Source organism: Nematostella vectensis, chromosome 3, assembly GCF_932526225.1.
Source record: "Nematostella vectensis chromosome 3, jaNemVect1.1, whole genome shotgun sequence".
NCBI lineage: Eukaryota > Metazoa > Cnidaria > Anthozoa > Actiniaria > Edwardsiidae > Nematostella > Nematostella vectensis.
In genome coordinates this window covers 16,576,405-16,603,504 of record NC_064036.1, presented here as the reverse complement: position 1 = coordinate 16,603,504, position 27,100 = coordinate 16,576,405, and the positions used below count along the sequence as shown (strand labels likewise).

The 27,100-nt window shown below is 40.7% G+C and overlaps 4 protein-coding genes across 7 annotated transcripts in view; 3 read left to right on the top strand and 1 right to left on the bottom strand.

Moving 5' to 3' along the window:
* Positions 1-3,768: 3,768 nt before the first annotated feature.
* LOC5514248 (tetraspanin-5) lies at positions 3,769-6,013 on the top strand. 3 transcript variants are annotated; one of them, XM_001634401.3, is made up of 2 exons: positions 3,769-3,922; positions 4,230-6,013. In XM_001634401.3, exon 2 carries the CDS (start codon positions 4,252-4,254, stop codon positions 5,077-5,079), a length of 828 nt encoding a protein of 275 aa, XP_001634451.2. In that variant the 5' UTR covers positions 3,769-3,922; positions 4,230-4,251; the 3' UTR covers positions 5,080-6,013. The 3 variants fall into 3 exon arrangements, with proteins under 3 accessions (XP_001634451.2, XP_048581216.1, XP_032239654.2); XM_048725259.1 differs by having other exon boundaries at positions 3,791-3,926; XM_032383763.2 differs by lacking the exon at positions 3,769-3,922 and adding an exon at positions 3,952-4,154.
* A 226-nt stretch (positions 6,014-6,239) lies between these two features.
* On the top strand, positions 6,240-7,707 carry LOC5514227 (tetraspanin-5). The gene has a single exon (XM_001634400.3). It carries the CDS (start codon positions 6,435-6,437, stop codon positions 7,323-7,325), a length of 891 nt encoding a protein of 296 aa, XP_001634450.2. The 5' UTR covers positions 6,240-6,434; the 3' UTR covers positions 7,326-7,707.
* Positions 7,708-9,354: 1,647 nt separating this feature from the next.
* Positions 9,355-22,259, top strand: LOC5514226 (general transcription factor IIH subunit 2). The gene is made up of 17 exons (XM_032383762.2): positions 9,355-9,504; positions 10,314-10,391; positions 10,751-10,787; positions 10,913-10,999; positions 11,459-11,509; positions 11,672-11,726; positions 12,176-12,281; positions 13,038-13,128; positions 13,208-13,295; positions 13,603-13,679; positions 17,846-17,876; positions 18,629-18,674; positions 18,763-18,820; positions 18,911-18,956; positions 19,634-19,745; positions 20,110-20,149; positions 21,379-22,259. The coding sequence occupies exons 1-17, from the start codon at positions 9,437-9,439 to the stop codon at positions 21,508-21,510; spliced, it is 1,203 nt and encodes a 400-aa protein (XP_032239653.2). The 5' UTR covers positions 9,355-9,436; the 3' UTR covers positions 21,511-22,259.
* LOC5514225 (protein ELYS) overlaps positions 22,258-27,100 on the bottom strand; it is a 30,422-nt gene continuing 25,579 nt past the window's right edge. The window contains exons 39-45 of one of the 2 annotated variants that reach the window (XM_001634364.3): positions 26,005-26,062; positions 25,894-25,926; positions 25,558-25,715; positions 25,003-25,149; positions 24,348-24,429; positions 23,593-24,210; positions 22,258-22,853 (exon numbers count right to left, since the gene is read on the bottom strand). In XM_001634364.3, the coding sequence (XP_001634414.2) occupies positions 22,628-22,853; positions 23,593-24,210; positions 24,348-24,429; positions 25,003-25,149; positions 25,558-25,715; positions 25,894-25,926; positions 26,005-26,062 (1,322 nt within the window). In that variant the 3' untranslated portion in view covers positions 22,258-22,627. The remainder of the gene's footprint in view (positions 22,854-23,592; positions 24,211-24,347; positions 24,430-25,002; positions 25,150-25,557; positions 25,716-25,893; positions 25,927-26,004; positions 26,063-27,100) is intronic. The other variant, XM_032383761.2, reaches the window with a different exon arrangement.

The following is a 27,100-nucleotide window of genomic DNA, read 5'->3' as shown; positions in this document are numbered from 1 at the left end:
GGAGGGTAGCGATTTTAAGGGAACGAGAAGACATCGAGGACGAGAAAGCGGGTGTTTGTGAAATATGAGTCCGCCATTAGCCATGTGACATATCCCACAATGCCCTAGATGATGCACACACAGGCAGCCCAATCGTAATATCGATTTCAGCAGAGACTACAAGGGAAATGATTCCAATTAAAAAATCTATGTTATTTTTTTCTTTATATCTCCTGGATAGCTCACGGCCTGTGGCAACATGCCGAAACGTCGATGAATAAATTATTGAGAGCAGGTGGGGATCCTGTGGTATTTTAGCAAACCTTCGTTTTTTTGTCTGTTTTGTTTAATATAGAATTACGATAACATGCATTTAATAAGTACTAGTAGCGAAGCATGCCGAATTTAAAGCCAAAAAGTAGAAAATGACCAGACAAGACGAATGCTTTTGGCGGATGCCAAGTGCGTACCTATCACATTTAAATGCAGAAAAAAGTTGCCAAAAGAGAACACCCACATACACTCACATTCAAATGCGAAAAAGGATCCATGCGATCCATATTTGAATGCGAAAAAAGCGCAAACTTCGTAAATTCACATTCGAACATTCGAGCTGCTGAGAAAGGGCGCACACATTCGAACATTTAGATGCGGCGAAAGGGCGCACACATTCGAACATTTAGATGCGGAGAAAGGGCGCACACATTCGAACATTTAGCTGCTGAGAAAGGGCGCACACATTCGAACATTTAGATGCGGCGAAAGGGCGCACACATTCGAACATTTAGATGCGGAGAAAGTGCGCACACATTCGAACATTTAGATGCAGAGGAAGTGTGCACACATTCGAACATTTAGATGCGGAGAAAGGGCGCACACATTCGAGCATTTAGATGCGGCGAAAGGGCGCACACATTCGAACATTTAGATGCGGCGAAAGGGCGCACACATTCGAGCATTTAGATGCGAAGAAAGTGCGCACACATTCGAACATTTAGATGCGGAGGAAGTGTGCACACATTCGAACATTTAGATGCGGAGAAAGTGTGCACACATTCGAACATTTAGATGCAGAGAAAGTGCGCACACATTCGAACATTTAGATGCGGAGAAAGTGTGCACACATTCGAACATTTAGATGCGGAGAAAGTGTGCACACATTCGAACATTTAGATGGGGGAGAAAAGGCGCACACATTCGAACATTTAGATGCGGCGAAAGGGCGCACACATTCGAACATTTAGATGCGGCGAAAGGGCGCACACATTCGAACATTTAGATGCGGAGAAAGTGCGCACACATTCGAACATTTAGATGCGGTGAAAGGGCGCACACATTCGAACATTTAGATGCGGAGAAAGTGTGCACACATTCGAACATTTAGATGCGGAGAAAGTGGGCACACATTCGAACATTTAGATGCGAAGAAAGTGCGCACACATTCGAACATTTAGATGCGAAGAAAGTGCGCACACATTCGAACATTTAGATGCGGTGAAAGGGCGCACACATTCGAACATTTAAATGCGGAGAAAGTGCGCACACATTCGAACATTTAGATGCGGAGAAAGTGCGCACACATTCGAACATTTAGATGCGGAGAAAGTGCGCACACATCCGAACATCTAGATGCGGAGAAAGGGCGCTTTGTTCCAGTTCCATAGGAGAAAACTGCATGAGAGAACTGCATGAGGAATGAATGTGTATGAGTATTTGAAAGGAAATTTTAGAAGCGACTCGAAAATATGAAAATCGTAAGGGAACTAATATTGGAAGATTTCATATGAGTGTCAAGGGGGTGGAACAAAATAGTCACAGGATGTGTGACGTCATCAATGACGTCATAACAATATCAATATCTCATGGTAGAAATATCGTCAGGCACCCTTCCCCCTTTTTCAGACAACCAAACTATATACTTCAAAGAGATAGTCAGGTGATGTGTGAAGTCATCGCCAGCTACGAAAGCATTCGCAAAGCTTATTTTAAAATTGTCGAACGAAAATAAGTTTGGGATGGGGCTGCGCTTTTAGGCAGTGCCGAAATCTATATAAACCAACAATACATACCCACTTTTGCGAAACAAAATTTACTCCGCAGTTGTCGACGTGCATATTGCTAATCTTTTCCCTTGAATGGGAAACCTATTTCAGAGAGATATTAAAGTTTTCAACAGTGTAGGAGCGTGAGGTGAGGTAAATGGAAGAAGGAAAACATTAATGCCATGCGGATTAAAATCCTGGTATGCAATTACACGGCTCGATGTTTGGAAATTTATTTTAGGTTACACAACGTAGATCGACTTTCCCTACAAAAACACATTAATAATAATCTTATGATATCGTCAACAAAGATTAAACTAAGAGACAAATATAGAAATGACGAGCCCTCCTTTATACTCTAAGTGCGTATTACGGCAAATTATGATTGAAAACTGCGCACACATTCGAACATTTAGATGCGGAGAAAGTGCGCACACATTCGAACATTTAGATGCGGAGAAAGTGCGAACACATTCGAACATTTAGATGCGGAGAAAGTGCGCACACATTCGAACATTTAGATGCGGAAAAAGGGCGCACACATTCGAACATTTAGATGCGGAGAAAGTGCGCACACATTCGAACATTTAGATGCGGAGGAAGTGTGCACACATTCGAACATTTAGATGCGGAGAAAGTGTGCACACATTCGAACATTTAGATGCAGAGAAAGGGCCCACCCATTCGAACATTTAGATGCGGAGAAAGGGCGCACACATTCGAACATCTAGATGCGGAAAAAGGGCGCACACATTCGAACATTTAGATGCGGAGAAAGTGCGCACACATTCGAACATTTAGATGCGGAGAAAGGGCCCACCCATTCGAACATTTAGATGCGGAGAAAGGGCGCACACATTCGAACATCTAGATGCGGAGGAAGGGCGCTTTGTTCCAGTTCCATAGGAGAAAACTGCATGAGAGAACTGCATGAGGAATGAATGTGTATGAGTATTTGAAAGGAAATTTTAGAAGCGACTCGAAAATATGAAAATCGTAAGGGAACTAATATTGGAAGATTTCATATGAGTGTCAAGGGGGTGGAACAAAATAGTCACAGGATGTGTGACGTCATCAATGACGTCATAACAATATCAATATCTCATGGTAGAAATACCGTCAGACACCCTTCCCCCTTTCAGACAACCAAACTATATACTTCAAAGAGATAGTCAGGTGATGTGTGAAGTCATCGCCAGCTACGAAAGCATTCGCAAAGCTTATTTTAAAATTGTCGAACGAAAATAAGTTTGGGATGGGGCTGCGCTTTTAGGCAGTGCCGAAATCTATATAAACCAACAATACATACCCACTTTTGCGAAACAAAATTTACTCCGCAGTTGTCGACGTGCATATTGCTAATCTTTTCCCTTGACTGGGAAACCTATTTCAGAGAGATATTAAAGTTTTCAACAGTGTAGGAGCGTGAGGTGAGGTAAATGGAAGAAGGAAAACATTAATGCAATGCGGATTAAAATCCTGGTATGCAATTACACGGCTCGATGTTTGGAAATTTATTTTAGGTTACACAACGTAGATCGACTTTCCCTACAAAAACACATTAATAATAATCTTATGATATCGTCAACAAAGATAAAACTAAGAGACAAATATAGAAATGACGAGCCCTCCTTTATACTCTAAGTGCGTAATACGGCAAATTATGATTGAAAACTTCCGTCTTAACAGAATATTCATGACTTTTTTAATCTTGTAACCATAGACACTGGACTCATCACGCATCCAATCGGAATACATTTAGTCATACATTGACGGTTGTTTGTCGTAAACTTTTGATCATCCATGCAGAAAGTGCGGAAGTTTATCAAAATTGAACTTCTAAATCGATAGCAGTCGGTATCATTGGCGGATCGTTAACGCTACTTGTGGTTTTATAAAAGGCAGGTATCGTTTATTGTTCGCGTATATTCGGTTTTTATTAACCGTGATGATATTTGGTTAAAATACGTTTTCAAGGACTGGAACAAAAGTAGTTACTCGATAATCTAGTGTAGTGCAGTCTTTTGAGATAAATACAGAGACAGGGGCAAAATGCCCGCCACAAATACGCAAAAACATAAAGGCTAGGATGTCTTTCATGTGTACGGCTTATGCTTTAGATGTTTCCAAGAGGTTTTTGTAAATTATTATACTTCTGCTTTTGTAATAATTTGTAAACGTCGATATAACGCTTCACTTAATTTTCAGCGCTCGACTAGATCTTGGCAAGATGGCTAAAGTGCAGCCAAATCGGCGTCGAAGGCCGGGCCAGCCTGATGATCCATCTCTTTGCGTCAAATACTCTCTTTTCACGATAAATGTCATATTCTGGCTCGCCGGCGCTGTCATTCTCGCGGTCGGCATCTTCATATTTATCGAAATGAAAGAGGAAATCACGAAATTGGCAGACCTCAACTTTCAACCAGCGGTTATCTTCCTCGCCCTCGGAGGGCTTCTGTTTGTCATTACGATTTTCGGGTGCATCGGCGCCTTGAGGGAGAATAGATGCTTGCTAACGGCTTATATCTGGATGTGTGGAATCATTCTAGCAGGGATGATAGTATGTGGTGGTTTAGGCTTCTACTACAAGGATGTGCTGGAAACCAAAGTCACTGCGCAGTTGAAGGATGCGATCGTGTTGTACCGAGACCCGACAAAAGGCGACCTACATTTGATCATTGATACAGTTCAGACCGAGCTACAGTGCTGTGGAGTGCAAGGTTTAAATGATTGGGATGCGAATATCTATTTTAACTGTTCCGGTCCAGCGAGGGAGAGGTGTGGGGTACCTTACTCTTGTTGCCGTAAGGATTTGCAGGAAAATCGGCAGTGTGGTTACGGTGCGCGCTCTGTCCCGACGTCTCAAGCCAAGGAGAATGGGATCTTTACCGAGGGCTGCGTCAAGACAGGTATAGCGTGGATCAACACAAATCTCTACCTTATCGGGGGAATCGGAGTTGGCATACTTATACTCCAACTTGCCACTATTTGTCTCGCCCAGACTCTTAAGGCGCAAGTCAATGCTTTAGTGAAATTTGCGAAGACGCAGACTTTCTGATTAGCTTAGCTTAGCCATAGTTGATCTTTATACTGACCATGATCTTCAACAATGCTCTGTGGTACGGGTTGTACCCGCGAAATGTCGATTTTTTATGCAATTTTTGTCACGGCGAGTTTTGTCGAATCACGATATCGCACCGGTTTTAAGCATGTTCGAAACCAGTGCGACATCCTTGTGACAAAAACCACCGAAGCTGCATCACGTTTACATTGTCGATTTGTAGTTGCAGCGCGCGCCAAAGATGCGACAAAAATTGCATCCAAAATCGCAAGTGTACGCCGACCTTACCGCGCATCTCAAGTGCACTATTTTTGTAGACGCTTTGATTTTAAACTACCATGCATGACATAAATACGACATACGCGTAATTTTTCTGCAGTCTTATTCATCTACACACACTTTAGCATTTATAGAATATACAACCACTGTAAATAGATATCACTCATTTGAAAAATAATGTTAGTTTAACATAGGATAAGTGTTAAATGTATCCGTCGCACCATAACTTCAGCATTTAATGTTTTGTGTTCACAAAAGATCGATACTACTATTATTATTATTATTACGTTTACCCACGTCATAAGTAGAGTGTGGTGGTTCCTCCTACCTCCATGTTATAAGCAACACGAAATTCTTCTCAGAGCCTTTTATGTATTCTAATTTGCAGAAATTAACAACTTGCATGTGTTAACGTGCAGCCCCAGTGAGCATAGCCTTTTTTCATTTTTTACACCAAACATTTGATATGGTGAAAATAACCATAATTTTCATAAAGAAAATGCTTGATACATATATACCTCTCTTGCTGTGGGCACTAATATGGCACCAGTGTAAATAACTTATGTGACGTAAGCAACTAAATAATCATAAATACAATGGTCAATCATGAAGCACTAATAAATGCTCATGCAGAGATTAATGCAATGACTCAGCTGGCATTCCGTGTATTTTTCAGTGACATTTTTGTTATCACTTAGAAGACCATGAAGCTATGTTAGATGATATTTTTTGTATAGCTCGCATCTACATGAAGTTTTATCATTCTGCCAGTCAAAACGTTCTACATTTGAATAAAGCACAGCGCGTATCATGATTATTTGCATTTATGGTACGACTGAACGCTCTAATGATAGTATTGCGCAGGTAACCATATGTACACAACACTAAAAGACGTGGTTTGAACACAGTTGTTAAGAGACTAATATCGCAAAGAACACACACATACACACATACACCCATCTGTTGAACATTTCAGAGTAACTTTCGCATACACCCGTTCGTTAAACATCGTTAAGACTTTACGTTATTGCAAGTTAAGTTGAGCGTTTCCCTTCCCAAGCTGAGGCAAAGAGATGGATCGAGTAAGGCGAGTCTCTGAAAGAAGCTATGGCCGAGTCCGAAATTTCTCATCCCGAAGTCTCCGACGTCTGAGGACCCCGCCGAGACCCGACGCACCATCTGCTTGCATAAAGTACATCCTGTTCTTCGTGAATGTGCTCTTTTGGGTTTTTGGTGTGTTAATACTCGTCATAGGCTCATACCTTATGACCGAGTTCAAGAATGCGTGGAATCTGGATAGCATTCTTTATGAGCCGTCGGTTGTCATTCTGATTGTTGGAATTCTACTTTTCTTGATTGCAACTGTTGGCTGTATCGGAGCCTTGAGAGAGAACACCATCTTGTTAGCCATCTACGGAGGGGCGGTCACTCTGTGTCTTATTTTCCTCGTTAGCGCAGGAATCGCGGTCTACATGCACCAAGACAAAGTGGTAGAGAAGTTGAAAGATGACCTTAAGCACTACCGCGATCCGGATAAAGAAAATTTCCAGTTCTTGATTGACAGGCTTCAAACAAACTTGAAATGCTGTGGTGTTAATTCATACACTGATTGGCAGACGAATATATACTTCAACTGCTCGTCTCCCGGATCGGAGAGCTGTGGAGTGCCCTTTTCTTGTTGCAAGGAATCAATTCAACTCAATAGGCAGTGCGGTTACGATGCGGGGAGAATGAAAACCGACGCTGAGCGGCTGGAGAAGGGTGTGTACTCCAAGGGCTGCTGGACGATTGCGATAAGCTTCATCATGGATAACCTGTATCTCGTGGTCGGAATCACTGCTGCTGTCCTGATCCTCATTATCGTGGGCTCGTGCATGGCGTTCTCATTCCGAGCGCAAATCCGCGAAGTGCAGAAATACGCAAAACTCCATAACCAACATGAGCAGCCGGTGACCATTAGTTGAGTCACGAGGCTCAACACGCTATTGTCATTGGCGCACAAAATTGAGTTACAGCTTTTTTCATGGAAAAGCTCTGCAGCTTGTTCCTAGAAAGCAGGTTAGCACTAACCCAGGGCTCAAACGGCTATCTTGACATTTGATTGGATAAAAAGGGCATTCATCCCTGGGTTAGCGTTAACAGCTTTCTAGGAACCCGGCCCCTGGAGTTTACATCTTATTCTTATAACATTTTACTTAGCTAAATGTATGCTAATTCATTGATTAAGCTAATTCATTGATTAAGTTTCTATTTGAAACAGATATCAGGGGGAAAAAATGGAGATAATAACAGGATGATGGTACTTTTAGTTTAATAACTAATAAAATGGCAAGATAATGATGAAAAGTATCGATGAACACTGGAACACGTTGTACTGCAAATGAAAAATATAATAATGGCTGCGTTAGTTATAATGATGACGACGATGCTGTTGAAGGTAATGATGGTGAGGACAGCGAAGTCTACCTAAAGCATACCCTGGTCCCAGAGGCTCAGAGCTTCACGACGACAACGACAGGAGCAAAAAATAGCAAAGTTCAAATTGTAAGGCCGTGTTAGCTTATATTCGCTTGCTTTTCAAATATATATTCCTTGTGTAATATAAAACAAATAAGCTTTAGTAGTTTTTTGTAAATAATCCGTTCTTGAGATATTGCAAACTGTAAGACTCTTGATTTGTCTAAAATTGCGCAATTTGGGCGAAATTGCTACATTCTTCATGATTTAAGGAAACTTTGCGGAATCTTATCTGAAGAACGGATCATCTACCAAGAAGTACTAATGCTTATTTTGTTTTATATTATGCAAGGAACCTCCAGGCAAAATATAAACAAAATGTTAGCTAATAAATAAACCTTACAATTTTAATTTTGCCATTTTTTGCTCCTGTCGGCGACAAAGAATTGAGCGTAGCGAACATCGTTTTCGCCGCGAGCTCGGAGCTTCTGGTACTCAAGGTACCTTAGGGGGCAAGGTGATATAAAGAACTTCCCCATTCGTATCGATGATGCTTTGGGCAGTGGGGTACTTTTAGGTGTGATGACTTCTCTATTCTAGGTTTTTTTTTAAATATGGAATACAGCTGTTCAGGTTCGCGTGTATTTTTTTTGGTAGTAAGTTACTATACTTGGAATGTGGAGGATATGGAATTTTCTCATCTTCCGGAACCGACAGTAATATTTATAGCTGATTACCCCCCCCCCCCCTCCCCAACTGGCAAAATAAGGCATATAGCTATCAACTTGTCTTCATTAGCCGGGTGTTTCAAGATTTTGGACCTCTTCGCCAATAACAACAATAAACATGAAAAAATTCGTGTGTCATTGTACCATAAAACTTTTGTTACATAGGTTGTTTCAACCAATACATTTCTATATTACGCATTTCCTTTCCTTGTACACATACACAACAAATGTGCTTTGCAACAGCCTTTTGCACCTTTTTTGGTGGGTTTAAGAGTAAATGAAAAAGCTGTTCCATGTTGTGGAATCTAATATTGCCTTTTTTAGACATCAAGCATTTCTTTCCTAAGGCTATTATAAATGGGAGACCTCGAAGTAGGAAGTTCCACTCATCTTCTGTTTCATTTTAGTCGCATTGCCGGCAGAGTCTTTCCTCCGGGCTGTGGCGTGGTCTTGAGAACCGTCCAGCCACTATTTCTAAACTTATGACAACTTATTCTTGTTTTAAACTTACGCTAAGTTCTAAATTTGTTCTTTTTTTCCTGGCTTTTTGAATCGTTAAAAATGTCAGCTCAAAATTTTGAAATTCAATGTCTTGAAGCCTTTGCTTTTAATTTTAATATTGCTGTTCTTTTTTTCTCAATGACTTGGAAGTTTCCCCAGAGGTAACCCAGTCCCACCGAAGACACCATAGCTTTATGGGAGCTTAACCATTAATAACAAATCGTAAATGGAAATCGCAATGGATGGGTAAGGATAGCAATCGAGAGCTATACAAGGCTACGGATAGCAATGGACAGTGATAGAAGACAAAGTCGGGGGTAGATTACATGAAGTACAAGCCTACTTCTATTGGTGTAGTACGCTGACCATACTATAGGCGCTTTTCTAAGATGGCGGATCTCGGAGGACCAGATGATGAATCTGGCTATCGCTGGCTAAGTCAATATGAGAAGACGTGGTAAGTATAAGAAAAAACAGGGCTTAGGGGAGCGGCAATTCACGTTGAAGGCGATGTTAGATATTTGCATCTTTAATACTGATCTGACACTACTTCACATGGACACACGTGAGTGTAGGTGTGGGAATTTTACTGAATGAAGTTTTTATACTCTGATATTCTGGCAGTCCTGGGGCAATCATAAACCTTTTCAACAAGATTTTGAGGCCATGTTTAATAAATTTAATAAATCTAGAAGCATCTTTGTTCGGCCATTAATAATATTGGAGGGGAGAGGGTGTAGGGGATTAATTAGGGATTAAGGGATCATTAGGATATTTTTTTTGCCTTACAGACAACTTTTATTTCACACATGATACATACTGTCTAGGAAGCTGAAGCTTATCTGGGAAAACTTTCATGAATAAAGGAAACCCCAATCAGACTTACTACTTGATTCACTAATAGGAGACTTGCACTATAAGATCACGTTACTGTTTGGGTGGCAAACTAGCGCGCGCTCGGCCTTTTAGCTGCAAAATAACAGCAAAAAAAAGCAACTTATTCAGGGCTTACGAAAAAAATTCTTTTTCTCAGAAGGTGTTTAGTTTTATTTAAAGATTTTATTTCTTCATCGTTCTCTGGTATGACAGTGCAGTCATTTCTGATTTTTTTGTTTGATCATTTTGTTTTAAATTTGCCACCCAAAAAGGTCATGTGATCTCCTAGCGCAAGTCCCCTATTACAGACGTCTCCTCAAATACCCTCACACAGATCTCTAGTTACACAATACAGATATACCCATATTCAATATCTAAATGCTTTTTCAGGGAAGCAATTCGGGAAGATGATGAAGGCTCACTACAAACACTGGTGGATGAGCTTGTTCACAGAAGCAAACGGCAAAGGTACTATTGATGTTCTATTTGTATCTAAAACTACCTAAGGTTTTTTACATTTATACAAAATGAAACAATTGTATTTGACAGGAGTCTCCAAGGATTTCCTATGATGGGGATTGGGAGGAGAGGGGGGGGGGGGGGGTACCCAGTGTGTAGTCGTAGATACTCACCTTTTTTACATGGTTTTTGGTTCACAGAGAAGTAAATGCCCCCCCCCCTACTACCCACAAAGTGCCCCCTCCAATGTCTTCTCCCTTTGTCTTTGTCTGAAAAATGTATACCATCAGGCATTGTTTCTATGTGGGATAGATCTAACAGGACAAAAAGAGACAATAAGTAACAGGGTCTTCTTCTGTACTCCACAGAGTCGCAGCAAGACCAGGGAATGTCAGACTTGGGATGGTGAGAATGAGTTTCAGAAGCTACTTAAAACCATGCAATGATAATTATGACTCATTTGTCAAGTCTTACTTGTAATTAGCCTTTTTCCAAGGACTATGGATATGATTTTTTATGCTTTTTTTTAGATGCGGCATCTGTACATAATTATTGACATGTCTAAAGCAATGGAAGAAGCAGACTTGAAGCCAAATCGCCTTTCCTGCTCTGCCAAGGTGTGGAAATATTTTCTTTTTTTTTTAAATTAAGCCATTTCCCAATAAATAGATAAATAAACATTGAAGGTTATTTCTCTGAAATTGAAGTTATGATGGGAATTTCATTAACACTTCTCAATAATACTGGTAAGTTAAAATTTAAAATAAAAAATCGTTTTTTTTTTACTGGGGGTCAAACGTAGCTACCTATTGTCAAGCAAAGGCAATTTTCTGAAAATTGCGAGTTCAAGAATTAATTGCAATCTGATTATCAAAATTTTTTGACAACAGGTTAATATTTTACTAGAAAATAATACATCTACATCAATGGGGCTGTTGAGACCTAGTAGTGATGGCTTGAAATAGAACCTAGATTAATAAAATATAGATATAAAAAAAACATTTTGCTACATCAAACTTACATCAATATTATCTGCTAGTCCTCGAGAAGTCATGGATTATTGGTTTCTTTTTCAGTTATTGGAAAATTTCATAACAGAGTATTTTGACCAGAATCCTATATCACAGGTGAGAATTAAAATCAGTTCAGATTTTATCAGAGGTAAAAAAACACATTTAGCATTATCATGCTAAAAAATACTTTTTTTTCTATTTGACTACCATATGTGTGTATATTAAACATTTGAAGGGATTTTCCTAGTACATTAAATAGAGCCTTGTATCTTTTAGCTTGGGCTCATCATTACTAAGAATAAGAGAGCAGAAAAGCTGTCTGAACTGAGTGGTAAGCCAATCAACAGTATAATGAATGTTGTTAGGTAGCTTTGTATTACCAAACCTGTCAGGAGAAACCAGCTGTAAACATGATGGGGAGTGTGTGTGTGTGTGTGTGTGTGGGGGGGACTTAAAAGTAAAAACTACTGTAACTTTTCAACTCAGTAAAGTATCACTGTTGATAATGATGTGACTTGTGCATTATTATTTGTTGATTAGAATTGAGTAGAACTGTTTCCTGGATACAGAATTCTCATTCCCATTCACTAAAAGGTATATGGTTTGTAAGAATTTGAGGACCAAAATATATTCACTGTTTTCTACAGCCAAAAAATATTAGATATGTCTTCACCCCCCCCCCCCCCCTAAAAGTACTAAAAATGGTCTAGCTATTGTATATACATGCGAATGTGTTGTGTGTTTGTGGTTCTTTTTATTTCATGTTTTTCTCTGTCTTAGGAAATCCAAAGCATCATATCAGCACTATCCAGTCTGCCTGTAGCAAGCCATGTGTTGGGGAACCCTCGCTCCAAAATGCCCTAGTGTTGGCAATGCAATCTTTGAAGTAAGTACAGATAATCCCCAAAATAAAGTATTTTTTTTACTAAAAAAATGAATTCTTCTTAAGAAGATGTCAGAGGATAATTGTAGAAAATATAGAATAAGATTTTAGATGTGACCCCTATGATATTGTTGAAACACTCTAACACTCTCTATAAAACAGACTACTGTATAAGTCCTGATTTCAAATCCTTCAGCCAAATTAAAAAAAAAAGGTTGAAAAATTAAAATAAATTGTATACATAAAGCACAAATTAACATCGCCAGACATGGTCAAATGCATTTTTAACTGACTTAATACATCAGTTTTAACAGCAACTGCTCAACACAGTTTCAAATCATGAGTCTCAATAAGTGTGTAAGCACCGTCACTTACGATGGCACCGTGGGCCAATGTCTGCCAATGTTCTTTGATGTTCCCTAATGCAGGCTAATGAAGTGCGACTTATGAAAGAGATGAGGGATTCTCTGTCCCCAATGTAGAGAGCCAGGCTTACACATCCCTAATTGACCTCACCTGGCTTTGTATCCTGGTCCACTTGCTTGAGAAGCCCATACCAATGAGGTATCATATCACCCACAAGCTAGTGTGTCAGGCAACCCACGCATGGAAACATCACATTGTAACAAGTGTGCTCCTAGATTGTTTTAGCTGTGTTATCAATATGCTTCAGAACTAGTGACTTTCTGGGTTGTCCATTATATGGAATTCCCACAGTTTTCTGTATGGATACTCACTTCTTATTGCCATGTTTTGTAGGCATATGCCAGGTCATGTTAGCAGGGAGGTACTGGTGTTGATGGGGAGCCTGACGTCCTGTGACCCAGGTGACATCACTGAGACTGTCAAGGTATGCCATATTCCAGGCAATTCCTGTTCAGTTCACTAACTCCTGAATATTGATAGTGGTTCGTTTTTTATTTCTACAGTCCCTGAAAAACATGAATGTAAGATGTTCAATAGTTGGACTTGCTGCAGAGATGCGAGTTTGTAAGCAGATCTGTTCTTCAACAAATGGTATGATATCTCAAGGCATGTAGGCTACAAACCAGTCAACAATCTCTGGGCAAGATTTGGCAGACTATGGTGCTTTTAGTCACATGTGACATGTCTCCTTGCTTTAGCCAATCCTTAATATAAACTCCCTATTCTGGAGTATGTATAACTGAGGCGATGATAAAAAAAAATCTCCCAAAATAAGAACTATCAATATTTTGTTTCTCTGGTCCTTTTTTAATATCCTGTATCCAAATTCCAATTATTAGTCAATAACCCAAACAGCTTGTGTCTTAATGAACATGAAATATGTTTTCTGCCATGCTAGGCTCATACCGCGTAGTGCTGGATGAAAGGCATTTCAAGGACCTCTTGATGGAACATGTCATTCCACCTACTGCCACAGTACGTATTTGTTTAGTTCTATGGTATGTCGAAAAAGATAGATAGATAGGTTTATTCAAAAACTTTGCAACCCGAAGGTTGAATTACGTTATGTTACAATAGTCAAATACTTAAAAATTCTAAAAATCTAAAATATGAATCTAAAATTACAGGCTTGATCAAATCTATAATGCGTTGATTAAATATCTAGTCGTAAAATTTAGTTGAGGCATTGAACATTAAAAAACTTTTTGCAAAACTTTGCGTTATGTTACAATAGTCAAATACTTAAAAATTCTAAAAATCTAAAATATGAATCTAAAATTACAGGCTTGATCAAATCTATACTGCGTTGATTAAATATCTAGTCGTAAAATTTAGTGGAGGCATTGAACATTAAAAAACTTTTTGCAAAACGTTGCGTGTTGGCTTTGATAGCAAAGACCCGCCTCTTCCTAATATTAATTCTAGAGTTCTGCTGAGGGAGAAGCCTATGTAGTTTGTGGTTTGGACTGGCCATGACTTCGCTAAAGAGTTTGTTTGTTGCGACCTCACGTCTTTCATGTAGTGTTGTGATATTAGAGGCAAGTAATGCCTGTGCATAAGAGTCGTCTGGAAATATTATTCTAAGCGCACGCTTCTGACATGACTCCAAATCTGCTGCTAGGTACTTGGGCAAACTATTATGAAATAGCGCGCATGCGTACTCTGTACATGGTCTAATGCAAGTTAGATAAAATAGAATGAGCTCCTTTGGTTTTACGTTTGCGCGCTTAAGCTGGCGTAGAAAGTAAAGACGCTTATTTACCTTTTTGATAACTTCATCTACGTGGGCGTTCCACTTTAGGTCACTCGAAAAGGTTACGCCTAAGATCTTAGCTTGTGAAACGCATTCCAGCTCAGTATTGTTAACCATTATTGGGTCGAATACGGGCGGAGATCGCGCAAAGGAGATTCGGAGCTCTTTGCATTTAGCTTCGTTTAACTCGAACTTATCTGAGGCTACCTGATTGCCTAAGTCGTCCACCAGATGTTGTAGATTGCTGCTGGTCTGGCCCTTGTGGATTGCTTCTGTGATGGTGGTATCGTCTACATATTTCCACAAATCCACCTCAGTAATGGATAAATCATTTATCGTTATCGTGAACAGCCACGGACCCAGCTTCGTTTCTTGTGGGACACCAGATGGAATGGTGCCCCACTCTGAATAACAATCTTGGCAGAGTTTGACGCGCTGTCTCCGTGACGTGAGGAAGTCAACGATCCAGGCTGTTATAGTACTAGGTAGGTCGTACGTCATCAGCTTTCGCACAAGGATGTGATGATCTATCAGATCAAAGGCCTTGCGGAAATCAAACAGGATGGTCCTGGCTGTCGCCCCGTTTCCGTCCGTCGCACTTAGCCAAGAATGATGCATGCTAATAAGCACGTGAGTCGTGTTCGACCCCGGTACAGTCCCGAACTGATTTACATCGACCTTTTTCAGGACGGCAGGCTTGAGGTGCTGCTCGACTACGTAATCTTCTGCGAGCTTAGACAGCACAGGCGTCAGAGAAATTGGCCGGAGATGTTTGTTTACGTCAAGGACGGGTTTCTGCTTGGGGACTGGGGCGATGTCTGCATCTTTCCACGACTGAGGCAGCCTTGCCTCTTTAAAGGAGCAGTTAAGAATGTCGGTATCTGGCTCCGCTAGCAAGTCGGCGTTTTCCTTGAGAATCCAGCCTGGCATCCCGTCAGGTCCGCAAGCTTTGGAGGGGTTCAACTCTGCCAGTTTCTTTAAGACCGATAGCTGGGAGACTTGGAGAGTGTACGCGTGTCCCTCTGACTCGGGGGTGAAAGGGGCTCAAATACATTCATCGGGCTCAGGAACGCTGTGTTGATGGTGTCAGCAATGTTCTTTAAGCAACCCGCCTCCTGACCACTTGCGATATGCTGGTACAGAAGGGCGGGGTCCTGGCTCCCAGGTGCGCTCATCCCGCCAAGTTTTTTCACCTCTCTCCACCAAGTGGACGGCTTAGATTCTTTCAAATGCTCCACCTTGGCATCATAATATTTGGAGCGACAAGATTTCCTCTCTCGGTTTACGCGATTTCGCAGCTTCCTGTACTGGTCTTGGTTTCCCTCAGCTAATGCTTTCTGGCGCGTCCGTATTAGTTTCTTCAACTTGTAGTTCATCCAAGGCGGCTCGTTAGACTGAATAGTCTTGGTCTTCTGTGGAACCAGTGTGTCCAGGCCAGTCTTTACAATAGTCTCCAGCATTTGTAGTTTGTCCTCGCATTTAGTTTTGCAGTCAAGCAGGGATTTTACGTCAACCTCTTCTAAATATGTGCGCATAGCCAGCCTGTTGGAGGGGCGCAGGTCTCTCCTTTTCACGGTGAGCTTTGTACTCGGCCGCTTAGAGCGCTTAACGGGCTGGAGGTCAACTGAGAAGTGATCAGACATTCCAAATGCTGGGAGTTGGGTGGGCGGGTTGTAGAATTCACCCAAGTTTGTAAAGATGGGATCCAACCAGCTGCGGGATGGAAAGTTCACCAGCTGTTTCAATTTAAAACCATTGCTTAGGCGAATAGATTTTTTTACTAAAGTTTTATTGAAGTCACCGAGCAGCCGGGGTAGCTTGCTTCAATTGTTGATAAGCAACTATGTAGATACTCTAGCATAGGCCCGTCAGCAGCACTTGGTAGACTAAACCAACAACGATGCTTGTGATTCCCCTTGGGAGACGCGAAGGTCGCAGTTGGATCCAAAGGACTTCAAACTCGTCGTCCATTAGGTCTTCTAGGACTTGGTATTTGATGGAATCCTTGATGAATATACAGACACCACCATGCTGGTCCTTAGTCCTGTCGCGGCGCACTAGATTGTAACCAGATACAGCGATGACATTGTTGTGTATGTGGCTACGCAACCAGGTTTCAGTTATGCATGCGAGGTCCAAATTTGCATTCGAAATGGCCTCGCGAACTTCGTCGATCTTGGGAGCTAACGACATCACATTTGATAGTAACAAAGCAGGGACAAATGCGTTGAGTGAAATAGGAGTCTACTGGATCGAATTCGTGGTAGAAACCTGTACACATTTGTTTGGATTGTGAGCAGAGGATGGTCTTTTGGCTTCACGGTCCATTGGTCTTGGTCGAACTTTGTCAATGTAATGCCGGCGATAAAGTTCTCGGGCTTTGACTTGCATTCCAGCTCGCCTGCCGCGATAAAATGGCCATCTTTTCCTTTGCCAGTAGTGTTGAGAAGTTAGTGGCTGGCCATTTCGAAGCGATATTGGAAAAGCGGTAATGGTAAAAATTTAAAATTCTAGAGAGCACTAAAAATGAACCTGCTGCCATGAGAGGCGCATACATGTTTTACATCAGTTAATACCAGAGCCTGGTAATCGCATAACTAGTGATACCTCTGTTAAGCAGCTACTCTCACAGCCACTACCACAGAACGTATTTGTTTAGTTCTATGCTACCGTTTTAGACTTAATTTTCGCGTCACTTAAATTTCGCGAATTTCGCGATTTTAAAAGATTCGCGAAAATAATGTGTCGCGAAAACTAGGATGATTACAGCACATTTTAATTCCACTTGTTTTGCTTGATTTTATTATCCCAAAATCGCGAAAATAGAGTGATCTGGTTTTTACGAAAACAGGAAAATAGCGAAAATTAAGTGTAATAAGGTTTGTCATTTTTTACATCAATAAGTACAACATCGATTTGTTTTTGTCTTTTGGGATTTTAGGTTCCGCCAGTCAAGTTATTCTAAGCCAATCAGATTCTTGCCATCTCTCGCCTAGTGCAGTTGCCTGGCTTTCTGTTGCGACACTGTCTGGTTTTCGCCCAGAGGATAGCCAGGGAAGTGCACAAAGCGAGACTGATTGGCTCAGTATGGTTTTACTTACGGAACAAAAAAATCAAAACAAATCGTGTTTTGAACATGCGGGTACAACGCGATACAACGGATTCGACAGTAACATTTTCTTATTTTGTTTTAAATGAAGACTTGCTATATTTATTGTAATTTACTATATGCTATGTATGTACTGATCCCAGAATCAAGATAAGCTACATTGTGTCAGCCTCCAGTGAAATGATTTTTGGACATGAATCTCTAAGAAATATGCAACTTGTGTTTACTTGACATTTGTCTAATGTCATTATCTTATTGAACTCATTCTTGTTTCTACAGGCAGATACAGAAGCATCTCTTATACGAATGGGTAATTTCTTTATATACAATCTTAACTGTTTTTTTTTTTTGGGGGGGGGGGCTCCGTGTGCGCTAGGATGTTGAGGGCCTCAAGCCACTGGCTAATTTTAAGCCAAATGAATTAGCCACACTGATGGGTAATTAGTTTATAGCGAACAATTTAATCAAAATACCTTATTGGTCTCTATAATTTTCGCAAAAACTCGTGAAAAATGACGATCTTTTTTGCGGAATTAGGTGCCTGCGAAACATAGTAACAATATGGTAACCAATAGTTACTGGACTTTGTCAAGAATTATCCTCTTCGTTAAAATATTATGCTACCCGGAACCAGGAAACGGAGCAAAACGAGAGAGAGTTCATTCTTCGGTGTTTTTCCGATTCGCGATTCATCAGTACGTTATCTTGGCGTATTAGAAATATGATTCCGAGGTGAACGATCGTGATTCAAAATTCACGAGTATAGGAAACGGGCATTCGTCACCGTGGCGAACGTAGCTAGCAATAGAATTCGCCACATGGGAAGGAATTCGCATTTTGCGAAGTGGCGAGCGCTGAGCCGGGTGCGGTGACGAGCTTGCCCCCTTTGTCTGACGACTATAAGACATTATTTTCAATAACTTCTTATTCGCGATAATCAAAACTTTACGCATTTTAGTATTTTGAATACAGGGCTCCTTCCTTATAGCCAGTTCTGCTGTAATCACTTCCCTTATCCTCCCTTACCATCTTGCTTATTTTAACCCTAATTCTTTATGTTAGGTTTTCCTCAACATCTGGCCAAAGGCCCACCATCTCTTTGCCATTGGTGAGTAATCTGCGGTTTGTTCCCATTCATGACTGTTACAGAGCTTTGAGAGTTATTGTTATATCCATCTTTTTTCTGTTATTCGTAGTCACATGGATAACAAGAATATTAAGGAATTCACAACTAAAGGCTACTTTTGTCCCCAGGTATTACAATTATACAAGTATATATTGACTTGAAATTTCTTTGTACTATATTCTGTCTGAAAATTATGCTGAACATTTATCTGCTTTCAGTGTAGAAGCAAATACTGCGATTTACCTGTTGAATGTAAAGTTTGTGGTAAGCTGTTCGTATTTGATAGTGTTTCTTAATATGCTTGAAATTACTGAATAATATTTGGTGAAGCTGTTTTTTCTATCCTCAAATCTCTTTTTAACCAACCGTGTAGGGCTTAGTGAACATATGTAGGGGAGCAAAGAAGTAGCAAAGCAGAATCCTCCTTTAGAAAAACCCAGAATACACCAATTCTTCGCAATACACATACCCCATCCCAAGAGCACATCTTTATAACAGGCCTGGTTAAAGCCGCATTGTCACCAGTTAACTTCCGGTCGATTACGTAACAATCTCCGATGATTTTTAACGGAAAACGCGAAAAATATTTCAAAATACTGAAAGCAGTGTGTTTATTGGAAGTTTCTTTGAGGATGTGATTGATAATTTATAGCGGATGGCCTGTTTAATATCTCGGATTTTAATAGATTCTTTTGTCTTTTAACGGTCGAGGTTTCCGTCGGACCTCCGGAAGTAAACTGGTGACTATGCGGCTTTAAGACATGCTGTTGATTGTGACCCTATCTTGTTGACTTTCTCTTCGCGGGTGCCTGCAAAGATCTCTCCGTCCCTGATGCAAATATACACTGACTTGGAGGTACAATCACCAAACGAGAACATAGACCAATCCAACTTGTTGGAGAATTAATTAGTCTAATGGAACTGGCATTTTGTTGTCACAGGCTTAACCCTCGTATCAGCACCCCATCTCGCGCGCTCATATCAGCACCTCTTCCCACTACAACAGTACACAGAAGTCAACGTACCGGCCCAGATCCCAGGACAACCGCCTTGGTAATCTCGATATTCGGTCGTTTCAACGGCGTGTAAACGGAAAAACGTTCGTTTAAACGGCGTGAACACGCTCTTGTCCATGACTTTACGTTTCCCAGTTACCAATTTCTCAAATACGCCGATGTAAATAAAAACCTTCCGCTTAAAAAATGTTGTACACGAAAAAAACATCCATATAACGGACTCCCTCAGAAAAATCCGTGTACATAAGGCGTGTACGGAAAAAAATTCACGAAAAAAAAATCCTTATACCGTGTACAATTTCTTGAAGCTGTTGTCATAGATTGATCTGGTTTAGGCGATTTACCTCCCTCATCTCGGTTCACCTCCTCCCCACTCGTAATAAAATACATTTGTGTTGCAGGACTTGCCAGGCATGTCAAATAACGCTGACAGAGAAAACAGTAAGTAACTCTTACACCGGGTGTCTACAAAACGAAGACCTAAAACCTACGCTGTGTCTACTTGCACGGCTTCCGGTAAAGGAGGAAAAAAAAAACTAGCTGCACGGCTGTCTCCCATTTTCTCGATTTTTAGCCTAAATAACAAGTTTCTGGTTTTGAAACACTTCCACGAATGGCTACACTGTGCGAAAGTTTCATATGGAATCAGTGATCCTAATAAGGTAATTCAGCGAATTTTGTTGGGTTTTTAATGGAGGAAATATTCTCACGTGCACGCCAATGAACTATTTTTAATCGTCGTTTATTTGTCCCATTAAAAATTGTAGTTGCACTCATTTTTCAGACACGCTCCTTTGCCCGAAAAATTATCCCAAAAACTCTCCCGGTAACCTAACCTAGACCCGGCAATTACCGGTAATTTAGGAAAATGCCCCCATAAAAGTTTTCGAACTCCCTGGAAGAGTGTTTATCATAACAAAACTTTTGCTTAGGGTGCCGATACGGGTTCCCGACAAGTAAATTATAATTTCCAAAGTTTATGAATAGATTGGCTAATAGTTATTGAAATCCTAGTTTTGTCGATGTCTGTAGACAACTTGCACCCCAAAAATTGCTGTGGAATCGACATTTTTTCGAAAGAAAGACAAAGAACAAGTAAATAAAGTCTCATTTTGTAGAAAAACTTCTAAATTTCGCAAAGCTGTTTATATTTTTAGACGCACTGTGACAGCTAAATGTCAAATGATTTGACAGAGATGAAACCTGATTGGTTGGAAGGAAATCCGATAAAATGATGTAAGCCTTGATTGGTCCACTTTTTACAGGACAGTTGAATGGTTTTCTCTGTGATGAAAACTTTCTACAACTCGACACAACTAGAACATGGAGCGATTTCCCGTATAAAGTTAGCGGGCAATTAAGATTTTGGAGAAACACCCGAAAATCGGAGTTTTAAGAAACGACCACCTGGAAACACAAGTAGTTCCCTATTTCCCAATTAAAAAAAAATTGAATAAGCTTATTATCTCATAAGGATCGCTGATTCCACGTGAAACTTCCACGCTGTGTAGCCATTTGGGAAACAAAGTAGGCTAAATAATAACGGCAAAATTTTGGGGGTCGTAGCTTTTGGAGTCACAGGTTTTAGGTCTTCGTTTTGTAGACACCCCTCTTACACCGAAGGAATTCATGGAACGTTTATAACAACCGTTTTTTTTTTTCACGTCCAGGCATGCTCCTGTCCTGAATGCCGTCACGTGTTCTGTCTCGACTGCGATATTTACATCCACGAGTCTCTCCATACCTGTCCAGGATGCACCGCGCATCAAGTCACGGTTGCTAGGCAACAACCTAACTCCTGACCACCTAGAACTACACCACGTCACAATGCTAGGCAACAACCCACGCCACGGATGCTAGGCAAAAGCCGTCCCGGCAGCCCAAGATGCAACGCGCATCACGTCACTTCACGGGCAAACCAGACGAAATGTTCGTGTATCAAGAACGATAAATTTTGACTTTGCAGCGAAAATTGCAGGAAAATTCTGGCCTTTTGTGGATTATTTGCTTCTAAAGATTATCAAAAAAGTATTCTTCTATGGCACATAGGTTTTGGAGTTAAAAGCTGTCCGATTCTGTAGAAAAACTTTCCTCGAAGAGTGGAAGTTGTTGCGAGCTCGTGGAGCTTCCTACCCTGTTGTATTTGAAAATCGCCTAAACTGTTAGTAATCACGGCTAAAACGGAACCAGATCAATCTATGACAACAACTTCAATAAATTGGCTTTATAACATATATTCGGTACACAAATTTAAGATAATATTCGGTACACGAAAATTTGTCTGGTTTGCCCGTGGTCACTTCAGCAACGAATTGTTCAGGAAAAATGGCGTAGCGTACGACGTCAAGACTGTCGGCGACAAACGAATTTCAGTTTGCTCGCGAGATGTGGATAAAATGGTATTATTGCAATATTGAACACACTGGGAAACAGAGATTAGATATCCCGCGTCATTTTACTTACGGTTTACACGACGTTAACGATGAATTGTATATACCTATTACTAGATGTATAAAGAAACTGATAAGAATAAACAAAATGACACGGGAAATCATTCATTATTTTATTAATTATCAAACATACCCGAATTACATTTGCATATCATATCTGACATCAGTTGTATGGCGCATTGTTGAATACCAACAGGCACATGAAATCATCACCCAAAGTATTTTATACCTAACTAGGCGGATTATACGTAGCTCAGAGGAACGGCCTGGCCGATTACCACAACCAGTCTCGTGTGCCCATTTGAGAACGCATTTAAAGAACGCATCGCGCAAGGCATTTATGTGCCTTGAATGAGTAAGAGAACCTGAAAACGGCACATAACAAGAACCGCGTGTACCCTTAGTAAGACAATCTTCCGTATCAAGCATTCCATAGTGCTGCGTCAAAGCCTAATCGTACTATATAAAACTAATGCGGTTTGGCAGGAAGTCTCGCAGACCGAGCGGTCCTGTGGGGTCCGGACCGGGAGCGTAGCGTCATTTGATGCACCGGCTGGTTACGTTTCATTCCCTTGTGAGGCTCGCTACGCCTTCGTGATCTGGGTGAGACAGACGGACCAGGCGTCACAAATGATATAGGGCTATCCGATGGGGACTGGTGAGGAGTGACGGTGCGCCCTAGCGAGTCTCTTGGTCTGATAATAATAAAAGGAAACAAGCCCATATTAATGAGGTCGTACAGCAATGTAGTCCAACCTCTACGAGCAACGCAGGAACACGAAAACTAATCTCAAATTTCGGGACTATAAATATCGGCAAGTTATCGGTTAGTATCGGTAAGTTAGTTACGCTGGAGGTCGGGAGCCGGTTCCTGAAAGGCTGGATAAAGTTATCCATGAACAAAAATTATCTGTTGTATAGGATTTGTTCAGGATTTATCCGTTGGATAAGCATTTATCTACAGATAACTCCTATCTGGCCTTCTAGAAACCGGCCCCTGGTCTCTCTGATCGCAATACAGGCCCGTAGCCAGGGAGGGTTTGGGGGTTCGGAAGAACCCCCTTCCCCACTCGACTGGAAGTTCCGCTCTAATGAATGACAAATACCAATGCGAGCTTGGACCTTAAGGCGAGCGTGACACTAAAAGCGGCAGCTAAGCAGACTAAGCTTGGACGAGCTGCCTAAAAAAGGGTCCACTAAATGGGTAAACGGCGAGTTGATTTTTTTCCACTAAAAGCGGCAGCTAAGCAGACTAAGCTTGGACGAGCTGCCTAAAAAAAGGGTCCACTAAATGGGTAAACGACGAGTTGATTTTTTCCCTGACGGGCAGTCAAGTCTGGTGTAAAATGCAAATGAATATTCCCCAAAACATATTTGGGTGCAGCTTGAATTGAGGTTTAGCTACTTTATAACAGTAAATACATCCAAACTCACCTTAATTGGTCAATTGAGCGTCTCTTCTTCATAGACCTCGTCAAAGGGGGCGAGAAGAGAAAGGATGGGGATTGTTCCTCTGATGTGGTGCGCGATTCAGGGCCTGAAGGCGTTCCCTCAACCAGAGTTTCTAGGAAGCCCTGTTGTCGTGCTGGTGTTGTCTTAAAAACCACAGGGGGAGCGAAGAGGTATGAGTCGGTGGAACTGGTTTCCGGAGTTTTGGACTTCTGTGGTGATGAGGTTCCACGTGGCGGGGTATTTGCATCTTTGTCGGATGACCTTAGTGAATGAGGACCAATATTTGTGGTGTTTTGAGGAGACGTCGAGGGACTCTTCCTGGGCGAAGGTGGAGGACTACTTCTTGTCTTGGGCGATGGAGACGGACTATTTCTACCCTTTGGAGAGGGAAAAGGGCTTGTTTTTTCCTTTGACGAAGGAGAAGGGCTCTCTCTAGTCTTTGGCAAAGGAGAAGGACTCTGTCTGGTCTTTGGTGATGATGGACTTCGGTTAGTTTTAGGTGAGGGAGACGGGCTTCTTCTGGTTGCTGGGGTACTCGAAGGCTTTGGAGAAGGTTCTTTAACAGGCGTTCTTTGCTGGGCCGAATCTGTGAGTTGTCTTCTTATATAAAATGGATAAAATTAAATAAATTAATTAATAAATAGATTAATAAATAAATGCATGAACGAACGAACGAATAAATAAATAAACAAACAAGACAAACTACCCAGTGACGGCGTGTGGTAAGAAAAACTTACAGTTCTTGTTGCTTGGTGGTGATGTCTCCAGATCGAGATGGCGAAATTAATACAGGACCATCGTCATCGGAGTCAACGACCGCTTAGCAAAACAAAACGCTTGTTATTAGCAAACATAAAAGACAAAAGTTAGAGCTTAAGCCCTCAAAAACTAGCTTTTACAGTGTCGCCACTGTTCTAATGCGCACGCGTTGGCTTTTTTTTTTTGTCTTTTGCGTAATGTAAAAATACTTTAATGAAAAAATCATTCTTTTTGTGTCTCGGTATTGTTTGGTGGATTTTTCGAGCAGACGTGAAGCTTTCACTGAAGCCTCGTGGGCCAGTGATCTGCTTTCGAATTCTCCCAAACAAAACCACCTCGGTTTTCAAAACGCTATGGCACATATTAAGTGTTAATGTAGTGGTGGACAAAGGAGAAATGGATGTTAAAAAAGTCATTACACACGCTATAGCTGTTGTCCAAGTATAAGCTGTTGAAGTCCATCATTTGTCGAGTATTCAGGTAGTGGGGGATTTAAAGGAAATGGATGTGAAAATGGTCATATCACGCAAACCTTCATTGTTGTTCAATTTCAAAGTTGTCGATATACTGACAAGACTTCCAGTGGTGGGGTATAAGAAAAAATTACATTAAGAATGGTAATTTTACACAAACCATCACTGTTGTCCAGTTCCAGGCTGCTGTAATCCTCGTCCTGTACGTCCTCGTCCTCCATGTCGCTATCATGGGACCGTGACAGGTCTACTACTGCTGCAGTAATTTGCACTTCCGTCTCTTCATCCTCGCTAGTTGGAGACAACTCTACAGTAAGACCCAAATACATAATCAGTGACATTTAAATCTGTAAGGCCAATTTTAAGTAATTGGATCCGGCTTGATTCATGTCTTTTTTTTTATAGAAACACAACTCCATACAAACGAAGTGTTTACTACAGTAGTGGAATAGATCCGCTAGTACTACTGTCGGATCCATGTGCTTTAATACGAATGAACCTGTCTTATATTATCCAATTACGGTTACATAGAAGGCGGTTTAGGTAGGGAAATAATCAGTTGTCTGCATCCAATATGGTCAACGTTATACAAGATCCACAAATAACCAGGTTAATTAGATTATGGAAAAATGTCACAAATTTTCGGTCAAGATTGTATATTCAGAATTAATGATTGAAAAAATCGAGAAATGTTGTTCTTTCTATAAGCACAAACCAAGTTTCAAGGAGTTGTCTCTACTGGACTCTGGACCGGGAGGGGTTTGTGTCGCATCTACAAAGTCGTCTCCCGATTCTGGAGTTGCAGAGACATCGCGCATGTCTTGATCCGTGTCGAACGCAACTTTAGGGGTTTGTGGGCTTACAGAAGTCACCCTATAAAAGAGCACATATCACATAGTGCATCTTTATCTGGAACAAGTTATAAGATCTATTGGCATTATGGACAAAGTATAATAAAACAAAATTAGATCTCAGTTTTTATTTTCTTTTCAAGTCGAAATGATAAATTACTTATAATTAGTTTATCAATAATTTAAAATGATCAACTCACCGCTGTGGAGACGGAGTATCTTCAACAGCAAACCTGCAAGAAAATGAAGCCAGTAAGAACGTATTAAATTCAAGCAACAAGGAATCACCCATCGGCCAAGGTAACAAGTACCGGATCCGTCGGCTTGGAGTAGCTATACTATCTTCCACATCACGTGCCAGCTCTTGGGCTGCAAGAGAGTAAATGAGAGAACTGCTTAGGTATGAAGGTAAAAGAAGAGTCACGAGAACGAACTTTTTATTTATCAATAACAAAAGACAAGCATATCGATATAGAGCGACCATCTTCGAGACAGTGCTATATTCATTAGGGTGGAAGATGCCACAAAAATTTCAAGTCACAGAGTTATAGCGGAGCCAGCGCCCATAAAACCGAACCATAAAATTCACTGAACGTGGCAGTACATAAAAAGAAATGAAAAAAGTTATCTGTTTTTCGGCAATATCAAACCTATCAAATCAAGATGCTGCACTTCTGCTAATGCTGCTGTGTCTTTGGCAAATAGCTCTCAATAAAAGCATTGGATAGAGTGGATTTCAAAAAACCCGTAAAATACTATTTAGTTCATTTAGTACTAAGACACTGTTATGTCTTTGTTCTCTTTTGATTTTGAAAACAACTCTAAGCAGTTTTAGTTAATTAAACCACCCCTGTAAGGCAGCCACATTTCTAACAGATTAATGGAGTGTTTGATGTTTTTAGTGGCCATAAAATTAAATGGTTGTCTTAAAATAAGTCTATGATAGATATTAAAGGGGGCAATAACAAATTCAGAGGTAGTCTATAGTACTTTTATTGCTTTTCTTGTGAACCACAAAGTTGCCAACCCCTATCAAAAAGCTACTCGGCATAGTCCCAGAGGTGATTGCAGAGGCATCACTATACTTCCCATGTATCTGAACTGTATTATCCCTGTTATTGTTCCTCGCCATTGAATTAGATTAGTCCTGACACCATTGTGTGAAGGCTATACATTATATTATTATTGTAAAAACTATGAAAAATATTCGGAATGTGCTGGCTCCGCCTTTAGGCAATGCCTAAATCTATTATAACAGTTTATATGGTAGGTTACATACTCACTTTCTGTTGCCCTCAACAGCAAAATAATCACTTAATTTTCATCATCTTTGCGACCAAAGGGTTTTTGGATAATAAGACCTTTGGGCCGCTTAGAAAGAGGGCCGGTTACTAGAGGGTACCACTG